This window comes from Xiphias gladius, chromosome 15 (genome assembly GCF_016859285.1).
Source record: "Xiphias gladius isolate SHS-SW01 ecotype Sanya breed wild chromosome 15, ASM1685928v1, whole genome shotgun sequence".
NCBI lineage: Eukaryota > Metazoa > Chordata > Actinopteri > Istiophoriformes > Xiphiidae > Xiphias > Xiphias gladius.
The window spans coordinates 4,889,404-4,899,688 of NC_053414.1; the positions used below are offsets into that span (position 1 = coordinate 4,889,404).

At 44.1% G+C, this 10,285-nt stretch overlaps 1 protein-coding gene across 2 annotated transcripts; it reads left to right on the plus strand.

Moving 5' to 3' along the window:
- Positions 1 to 147: 147 nt before the first annotated feature.
- On the plus strand, positions 148 to 8,603 carry arhgap19 (Rho GTPase activating protein 19). 2 transcript variants are annotated; one of them, XM_040144954.1, is made up of 12 exons: positions 148 to 217; positions 1,424 to 1,698; positions 2,597 to 2,677; positions 3,052 to 3,261; positions 3,890 to 4,116; positions 4,487 to 4,573; positions 4,771 to 4,836; positions 5,147 to 5,353; positions 5,514 to 5,621; positions 6,588 to 6,701; positions 6,956 to 7,057; positions 7,426 to 8,603. In XM_040144954.1, the coding sequence occupies exons 1-12, from the start codon at positions 174 to 176 to the stop codon at positions 7,480 to 7,482; spliced, it is 1,578 nt and encodes a 525-aa protein (XP_040000888.1). In that variant the 5' UTR covers positions 148 to 173; the 3' UTR covers positions 7,483 to 8,603. The 2 variants fall into 2 exon arrangements, with proteins under 2 accessions (XP_040000888.1, XP_040000889.1); XM_040144955.1 differs by lacking the exons at positions 6,588 to 6,701; positions 6,956 to 7,057; positions 7,426 to 8,603 and adding an exon at positions 5,725 to 6,169.
- The last annotated feature ends 1,682 nt before the right edge of the window (positions 8,604 to 10,285 follow it).

Consider the following 10,285-nt stretch of genomic DNA (forward strand, 5'->3'; position numbering starts at 1 on the left):
GTGCGGACGCTGCTACTCCTCTCGCCGAGCCCCCCGCTGAATTCAAACCGGCCAATCGCAGGGAGGGACACGCAAATGAGGGGCGGAGCGCCGCGCCCACGTCCGACAAGACAGCCAATGGGTGGCGGCGTGGGCGGGGCCCGGAGAATAACAGCGGAGGATTCAAACCGAACATGGCCGCGGGGAAGGATGTCGACGAAAACCCCCAAAATAGAAGGTAAGAATGGACCGAGGCGGACATTGATAGTTTTTCTTTTCAGGGTAATTACGGCGACGGAGATTCTGCTTTACTCGCGGCTAAATTCGAACTTGCGAGATTTGAAGCCGGTGAACGTACCGTCCGTTAGTGAGACTGATTGGCGAGGACTGTCATCTCTGTCCACCCAACGCTAGCTAACGTTACCGCGACGACGCTGAGACTTTCACACTGACTCTTAGGTCAGCTACAACTTTGGCGTCCAGGCATCGACAATGGTTTGTTTCAAAAACAGGTCGCACTCGCGTTAGCTAACGTTGGCTGTGTTAGCGGAGGGACCGTGAGTCGGCACGCGTATGGGGCTAACCGCGCATCGGCGCAACGAAATTCTGCACGGTTCGGTTGGAGCGGTCCAGTATTGTGCACCGAGTCCAGTGTTCCAGTGTTTCTTTACATGCGCACACTTTGTACAGGCGCGGACGCGGTAGTGGCCCTGCAGTACGTCCTTCCTTTGTTTCGCCTGTCATGTTAAACCGTTTGTCGAAATTGACAGTGTTCATTCATGGGGGGGTCACAGCCCCCCCCAAAAAAATGCGATCCATTACATCACCATTTTGAACAATGCGTTTAAAAATGCTCATCAAATACCAGAAAACTGAACTTCAGGTAAGAAACAAATGCATCACTTGTATTGCGTTGGGATTTATCAGCTGCATCCATGGTGTCCCTAAAGGAGCGTACAGTGCCTGCAGACAAACTCCGGCCCTGTGGCCAATGCCTTTTGTCGAGGACACCTTGGGATTATCTGCAGTGTTTAAGACCTGGCACGCATGTAGTCCGGTGTGGGAGAAATCCCAGACCAAAGGCACAGTGTCAACATGTCAACTTCACCAACAAAGGGCCAGGAGGACATTTGGATTGATATTGGCATTGATTTTATGCAGATTTAGACAAAGCAAAGCTGCTGTCACTCTGCACAGTGGTTCTCCTCTGAAGAGTTTTTCCTTGTAACAGGAGAGACTGCTCACCTGGACCTTTTTTTTATTTTTTTTATTTATCACATTATATATCACATCCATTATATATATCATCATCGATCTGTCTCTAATTACCAAGCTGCTCTCGTAGTTCAAGCATACGCAGTTATGGTTTTTCCCTTATCATAACTTGCGTATGATGTTCTCTGACAGTCTACATGTACGATCTGTCCGTCTTCCTCCCCGTCAGAGGTACAGTGTGCAGTATGGTGATCAATCATGAGGAATCCCCGGGGGCCTCTCGCGCCGGCCGACCGCCAGTCATCTTCAATCCGGACTTTTTTGTGGAGAAGCTCCGCCATGAGAGCCCAGATGTTTTCCTGGAGCTGGTGCTCAGTAACATTACTCGCCTTATTGACCTTCCCGGGACAGAGTTTGCTCAGCTCCTCGGCGAGGAGGGCCCCAAGACCCCAACAGGCGGAAATGGAGGCTTCTTTCGTTCGTTCAACTTCCTCAAACGCAAAGGTGAGAGGTCGGCTAGGTGACGTTTAGAAAACGCGATTCGTTAGCAATAGCCGCAATAAATATTGTTCTGTTTCTGCATATGCATGAATATTTACAGCATTTGGCAGACCAGAGCGTCATTGGTGTCCTCATTCCACAGGGCGTTAATGCATGAGAACACAGGACATAGCATTTAAAAAAAGACAGAAAATATATCCAGTTTTAAACTAGTAATTGTTTGTATGATCTGCTTTTAAAAAAATATATCTGCTGCTTGGTCATCTCGTGTACATCATGTGTTCTTTAATGTGGTGGATGAGATCTCGTCAGACTTGTTTTTAGTGGCGGTGTTGGCTGGACTGTTAACTGAGCCCAGAGTCCTCTCCATCCAAAAAAGCCCATAAAGACGTGCATCTAAATATGCTGTTTCCATGCATTTTTTTTCCTTGCATGTGAGGGCTACACATTGCTTAAAGAATATGAAAACTGGAGAAGGAAGGAAGCCTTGCAGATCTAAATCGTTTAGGTTTGGTGTTAGTTTAGTCAGACCTCTCTCCTGAGGGAGCCAACTTTCAAAACTGACTAATGTTACCAGCTCAGCTAGTAGGCGAAGTTTTGTTTTATGGATGCTATGGTAACTGCGCTGTCGGTGCATGACCATACCGAATGTCTTTTACTGACGCTTCAGTTAGGGAGTGACAAACTGCTCAAAGTGGAGAATTATTCGGGGCTAAAGAGAGAATCTTCGGGGGCTCCAGCCCCTAATGCCCAGGCCAGGCGGCGCCCCTGGTGTTGCTCCGCTTGTTTGTGATGAGACTGTCCTACGGTCCCGGACCTGTAGCAGAGAGGGAACAGCAGTTTCTCTGACGGGCCTTTTTAATGTTACCGCTCACTCTCATCTCTCCTGATACGATCACAGATAAAGGCGTTGTGTTTGGAACCCCGCTGACTGAAAGCTGCATCGCCCAGATCTACCAGCTCATTGAGTACCTCAGCAAAAGTAAGTGGCCCGAGTAAAATCCACCGATTCTTTAATCACGGTTGTTTTTACAACCTCACCGGACTGCCCTTCAGAATCTAACAGCAGCGACTGCTTCTGAAAAAGAATTTCTTTTGACTTTTAACACATTATACACCCAGTATTTCCTTTCCTCTGTCATTAGTCCATTACAACTGATCTAGGTGGATGGCATTTTATTTCTCTTTGTGAGATAGTGTGGGTGCCATGTTTTCTGTGTGTCCTAGTTGATGTGAATAAACAACAGACAAATTCCAAGAATGAGTGAGCCCTCAATTAAATAGACTAAACTGGTTTCGATTTACCAAATGCCTGAAGATTGACTTGCTGATCCCCGCCTGCTCTTACGTTCTCAGATCTGCAGGTGGAGGGTCTGTTTCGGGTGCCGGGGAACAGTGTTCGGCAGCAGGCCCTCAAGGAGCTCCTTAACAGCGGGGCTGATGTCGACCTGGAGTCTGGAGACTTTCACCCCAATGACGTGGCCACGCTGCTCAAGACTTTCCTGGGAGAGCTGCCCGAGCCCTTACTCACACACAGACACTTCCACGCACACCTTAAGATAGCTGGTACGAACGCACATACACATTATGTAGTGCTTTTATTTACAAATACTGGGTTATACAAACATTTTCACTCGCGTATCTTGTCAGGTTTGAGTCAAACCTTTGGAGAGGTGTCGGTGTTAGCATAAAGTACTGCACACTTTGGGCGACACGGTGGTGCAGTGGTTAGCACTGTACCATCACAGCAACAAGGTTCTGGCTTCAAACCCCGGTTCAGTTCTCCACCTTTCGGTGTGCACTCAGCATGTTCTCCCCGTGCCTGCGCGGGTTTCCTCAGGGCACTCTGGTTTCCGCACAGTCCAAAGACGTGCAAAGGTAATTGGTGCCTTTAAACTGCCTCTAGGTGTAAATGTGAGCGTGACTGGTCGTGCGTCAGCCCTGTGCTACGCTGGTGACCTGTCCAGGGTGCACCCCTCCTCTTGGCCAATGTCAGCGCGGATTGGTTCCAAATTCGTCAGTCCAGATGTCAAAATAGCAGATACTTGCATTCTTGAAAGATTTTTTTCTCCTCTTAGCGCAAAAGGCTATTTTAAACGTTTATGTCATTGAGAACTGGCGGAAAAGGCAATACTTGTGATTTGTAGTAAATCTATTCACGACTTTACTTCCCCCAACGCCATCCCTCTCCCAGATATGACTCTGTTTGACGAGCAAGGCAACAAGACGGCGATACCCAACAAGGAGCGTCAAATCGAGGCCCTGCAGCTTCTCTTCCTGCTGTTGCCCCAGGCCAACCGCTCACTGCTCAAACTGCTGCTGGACCTGCTCTACCACACTGCCAAGCAGCAGGACAAGAACAAGATGTCAGCCTTCAACCTGGCCCTCATGTTCGCCCCGCATGTCCTGTGGCCCAGACACGTAAGATTTGTTCTTTTCTAATAGGGGTTCAAGAACCAGCGCCTGCACGATAAATTGGTCTATTTTTTGCCTATTCTGTTGTTTAACCACAATTAGTCATCCACCTTTAAGAAACCAAGTTGAACTGCAGTTTTTTTTTTTTAATTGCCAGGAACTGCCCTCAGTTACACATTAAACTTAGACACTATTTGTAGAATATGAACATTTTCAATTTTGTCGCCCCACTGCTAGTATTAGTAAAGAGGCTGTGGCCAGGTGTCGATGAAACTCATTTTAAGTGAGATTATTTTTGGTCTTTCTCTCCCATGGTGGTCAAAAACCTCTAAATGCAGTGAATTGCTTTTCTGACTTTTGTTCTGTCCTGCTGCAGATGACAGCTGGTGACCTGAAAGACAATCTGAAGAAACTGAACAACAGCATGGCATTCCTCATCAAACACTCGCAGAAACTCTTCAGGGTGACTATTGACCGCGCACACACACACACACACACACACACACACACACACACTAGGTTAGTTATCCAGTATGGCCTAAGTCTGGAAACTTTTTTTTAAGAACCACACAAAGAAACAAAGTTGGCTTTAAAAACATAGAATATGACTGTTTTTAATGGACAACCTGTGGATGAATGTCGTTTGTCTACGTTGTTCAGGCTCCAGTCTACGTGCGGGAATATGCCAGAGTGCACTTCACTGGGAACAAGGCTCTGCAGATCAAGGTAAATGGACAGAGTTCACATTAGGTCAACATTTTTTTTTTTTTTTTTTCCCACTTTTGAAATTTCTGTGGAGAATATATAATAAATAAGTAAAATAAATAAATGTATATAAATCTACATGTTTAAAGATGATATTTGTGAGACATTATAAATGCCATATGTAGTGAACTGAAAAGTGGATTAATGTACCAAAAACCTTTTTAATAGGGAATTTTTTTTTAATTTAAATGAAAGTGAAAAATACCCAGCACGTCTGCCCCCCCCCCATTTTGAGTACACAGCCAGCCTGACTTGCTCTGTACTCTCGCAGGACAATCTGGAGCTGCTGGCGGCGAGCAGCTCTCCCGCTCAGCGGACCGTGTTGCCCCTGAAGAGGACGGCTGTTCTGGGCACAAGTTCTCAGGAGCAGTGCCAGTCACCAGCTCAGCAGTACACGGAGGAGGCCCTGAAGGAGCTCTTCAGACACGTCCACCACAACATGCCGGACTCCGCCAAGAAAAAGAAGCTCGTCAGACAGGTTCACCTCAGGGTCTTCTTACTGTCCTAGGGTCTGGCTGGTTGAACTGAAAACATAGAACTTCTTTTGCTGTTGAACGTCTCCAGTGTAAATCACTTTGTGTTAAACGTCTTTTATAATATGAACTGTAAGTGGGGTTTTTTTTTTTTACTCTGTGCAGTTAGTCAAACAGACCACCTCAGGGACGCCTACCAACGAGCACCACCAGGGCCCCCCAGCTCCCAGCAAGAAACATCCCCGTTCACGGTCCTTTGGTGGCCTCATCAAGGTATGGAGTTCCAAAATAATTTTTGGGAAGGCGCGAAGAGGAGTAGAACAAGAAGTCAAGCAAGAGAAACGGACCTAATCATTTCCATATTTCATTTTCACAGACTTGGAGTCAATGGAATCACGACAGTGACCTATACTCAAAATCTCAGAGTTACTGCCCATATTGTGTTGACGTTATAGAAGATTTTTCTCGATCCAGTGTTTAGAGGCCTATTCAGTGGTCGTATTTATTGCATCATGAATTACTCACCAACTATATGGTTCTTTAAGGGCTTTGTGGATGGAAGTGAAAATATCTCTGATTTTCTTTTTCTTTCTTTCTTAAGACGATAGACTGTTTGGATCATGTTTATAACTGTTTAGTTTTTGGATTGCAATTAAATTAGTGCTAAAACACTTATTTAGGATGCTGTGCCAATTCAAAGAAGCCAGTTCAAAAGTGGCTTCAAATATGATAATAAGTATAATTGCTTATCCAATGAAAGTAAACTTGTGGTTGTAGTTTGTGCTAAATGCAAACAATTGCTTGCTCCTGTCACTGAACACTTCAGACAGGTGGGTAGACACTGTGAACATTCATTTTGGTTGGTGTTCTGTGCAGCGTGAAAAGGATTTGTGACGATTTTTCCCCACAGATATACACAGAATTATCCAGTGAATTCCACAAATAATCTGATTATCAAAATGTAAAGAAAAGATAACTTGGCAGAGTTAAACAGAGCAGCTCTCCACGTTGAGTGTTTCAGCAGTGAGAAAGCCGTTTTTAAAAATCCTGTGACATTCAGAAAGTCCCGTGATGTCGTGTCGGTAAACCGCTGTACCACATGCTCAATCTTTGCCACCCTGCCCAGCGTGTCATAGTTTCACTAAAGGATTTTACCGGGAAATTTAGACTAAAGTGTAACACGTGACGTATACTTTCTCAGCTAACATGAAATATTCTGTCCTGATGCTCTGATAACAGCGCAAAGCTCGTGGGGAGCAGCTGACGGCAGAGCGGCGGGTCAGACACATCTCCCCTGATACTGTCACCAGGGCAGGAAGAAAACCTGGTAAAGAGAATGTCATCCTCCAACGGGTGAGCCTCTTTTTATTCATTTCTTTATCTAACCACTCTTAGGTTGATCTCTCATCTAATGCACGTGATGTTTTTGTCCTTTTTCTCCAAACTGACTATTATGTCTGTTTTCTTGGGTTTGAATGATAGTTTACTCTTTTATTCCGTCTGCCACAAAATTAGCAGATGACCCAAAATTTCAATTTTATCTTTCTATCAAAAAATAACATTGTATGTGTGTGTGTGTATGTGTGTGTGTGTGTGTGTGTACACAGGTGAACGGCCCATTAAATGGTCCTGTGTTGGGGAAGGCGGGGCTGGTAGTAAAAAACCCAGACTTTTCTTTTACTAAGGACAAACATCTGAAGGTTTCCAAGGTATGACACAGTTTTCCTGTATTTTTCTTCACCAGACATCAGAGGAAAAAAAAAAAAAATCACTGTTCCAATACTGCTCAAACACCTTAGAAACACGTACACCTCATCTTTTATTTTATTTTGTAGCAAACAATGTGTAAAACCATGGTTTTTGCGCTGCATTGATATTATATGTATATTCACTCTGTCCAAATAAACGGGGACTTGAAAACAGACTTACTTACTCGTGTGTGTGTGTGTGTGAGAGAGAGCGAGAGAGAGAGAGTGATTTTTATAGGTCACATGACATTACGGTTGTCAATACTGTCAGTGTTTGGTTGTAATTGGAAATCTTCCATCCATCCCCCCCCCCATTGATCTCCCCGCAGGACTCTCCCTCTGTGTCCAGGATGTGTTTCTCTCCTGCTCAGGAGATCTCAGTGTAAAACCCGACACATCCTTCTCATCTCAGACCGGATTTGGGCAGCCTCGATATTATTAATCCTCATGTTTATCACACTGTTTTTCATTGTAGTCAGTCTGTTTATATAACTGTGACTAATATACACTAGTTTTAGCCTCAGCCGGAACAGCCAAACCAAAGTCGGGAACCCCCTGTTGTCTCAGCCCCTGGACGTTCATCAGGACGTGGCTGAGTGTTTACATACTCAGTCGCACTTTTTGTGCAAAAGTGTCCCTCAGTTTGGTTTGTTAGTGATTCTGATCGATTGAGGCAGAAGTCATCATCAATATTGAATGATCAGCTGCACTTGAAGACGGCCCCCAGGGGTTGCTTCTGTAAGGATGGGGTGTAAAGTTTGGGACCTCACAAAGTCTGCAGCAGCTGCTGTGGGTACTGCAGACATTCTTTTAAATCATCTTCATTTTATTTTTGGACCACGCAGGGCGCCTCCGATAGGTTGGTTTTATGGAATCAGTGGATTTGATACGGTAGTGAATTTTAAAGTCAGATCAGACTTTATTTTGGAAATCAGATGTGAGAAGAGAGGATGTAGGGCTGGGCGATACGAGCGGTTATGAGAAGCACAATACAATGCACTTTGACAAGAGAGAAACTGATATATTGAATTTTTTTTTTTTTTTTTAAATATGCCAAGCTGATCACACAAGCGTTAATACTCCTCATGTTGCATGGTATTCTGTTTTGACTAAACACCACTCTAATCTTTGGGCTTTTCGCCCGGCTCTGCCTGATCCTGAATCATTCGAAGGAAGCGTTAACCGGTGTCTTTTGCTTTGGTTTGGCTCCACTGGCTCGTGGCTGCTCGTGCCACTTATCACTTGAAACTTGTTTCGTCGGCGTCTGCGTCAGAATCTATGACCACCAGCTTTCTGAGCTCGCAGCCTGCTGTAGCGTGTAGAATATGCACACATGTTGTGCCGTGCGTGTGTCCGTGTGCGTTTTTTTTAGACTTCGTTCTCTTTGGGAACTGTGACGTGAACGTTCGGTACGACAAGTTGAATCTCTTTGATTGCTGGACGATATTTGGTGTCTTGGTATTGCGGTGCTGATCCAGAATCAGTGAGCAGGTCAACTTATTTTTCAAGGATTGGGGGGAAAAAAAGGATTTAATTAATAACCATTTTTACTACTCACAGGGTTTTTCATTACGAAACCACTGACTGGGCTCCTTGTTTGTGAATCTGCCAAATATGAAATGTTATATTCCTAGAATTTTTTTTTTTTAACATTTTAATTTTTTATTTTTTTTACTTTGACTGGTGATGGGGGGGGGTGATTTATTTTAACAAAAGTGGTTGAGAGATTTGTTAAGTTGATGGTTTAAATGAAAGTTGAAAGGGTGGTTTTTTTTTGTATGTTTTTACTCTGATGGAAATGAGCAGTAATCTGTTAGAGGGACGTCCTCTCCTCTTAACGTGTGTGTGTGTGTGTGTGTGTGTGTGTGTGTGTGTGTGTGTGTGTGTGTGTGTGTGTGTGTGTGTGTGTGTGTGTGTGTGTGTGTGTGTGTGTGTGTGTGTTCTAGTATCTAATGTGTTGAGAGGAGGCCATGCCCTCGTTGAGGCATGAGTCCGAGTCAAAGTAAGAAAGGAGCTTAAGATGTGTGGACGTCAGACGGTGTCCCCCGTTTCTGTTTGTCGGTTCTTGAACACGTGTGGTAACGGCACATTATGATAAAACATAAGCCTGTTAGTTATTTAAACTGCATTTAATCCAAAACTATGTGAACGGATGACAGTGACGATATTGTTAGGATTGTGTGATTAAAGGGACATTAAGTAATTTACAGGAGGAACGTAACAACTTCTGACAGACAGAGGTCCAACATAAAGGTCTAGTAAAGACAGTATTTAGTTTGACTCTGTGCTGAGTATAAACATGTTTCTCTACAAAATAAGCTTCTTTTTTAAAAAAAGTGCATCTATGATATATTAACACAAAAAAAGTACAGTAGAGTATACGTTTACAAAATTGTGATTCAAATCCATAAATATATTACAAATAATAAGTAAACCATTGCACCTTTTTACTACGGGTTAGCTTCCTATAACTGCTGGTATGTAAATGGCTCGATCCGGACTCAAGAAGCACATGTCCCTGGTCTGATGACGGCAGTGCAGTGCTTTAAAAAAAGGGGGGGGATAAATGATTTAAACAACACAGATGCATTGTGGTTTCTTGTATTTGCAGAGAGAAAAAGTTACTTAATGCCCCTTTTTTAATATTTTGGACTGTGAATTTTTTTTCTTCATGCGCTGTCTGTCCTCAGTTCCTCCAGCTTCATTGTTCGTAGCTTGACTTAACTCATGTCTGCTCAATTTGTTGTATACCAGGTACGGATGCACCGGTACAGGTTCCGAGTTTTCAGCACCGAGAACTAAATTCGTTTTGTGTCCAGACTTTTCCTAAACAGTGCAGTGCTCGATGGGGGGGAACGGCTTTCTTTTTTTTTTCTTTTTTCTCCAACTCCTCCACAGGGAGGTCAGAGGTCAGCAACATCGTGCTGAACCCAAACCAGCTCTGTATTCGTTGGTTATTGTAGAATTTGGAAATGATGATAGAGGAATCTTACAAGTTTAGCTTTCATTGATGATGAGCAGCGCATGGTTTATACGTGTGGATACATTATTGGCTTTTTTTCTTGGTCTCGTGTTGGGAATCTGTTATTGGTGCATCCCGTTCTGAGAGTGTTGTGGATGTTGTATTGGTGGGTTTGTTGAAAGTGATTAAGGTGACGAACATGGCTGACGTGTCCGGTGTAGATGGAC

Coding starts and splice junctions, on each gene's coding strand:
- arhgap19 (XM_040144954.1), top strand. CDS start 174: ATGGCCGCGGGGAAGGATGTCGACGAAAACCCCCAAAATAGAAG. Junction 5,354..5,513: donor AAAAGAAGCTCGTCAGACAG/GTTCACCTCAGG, acceptor TACTCTGTGCAG/TTAGTCAAACAGACCACCTC. Junction 5,622..6,587: donor CCTTTGGTGGCCTCATCAAG/GTATGGAGTTCC, acceptor CTCTGATAACAG/CGCAAAGCTCGTGGGGAGCA.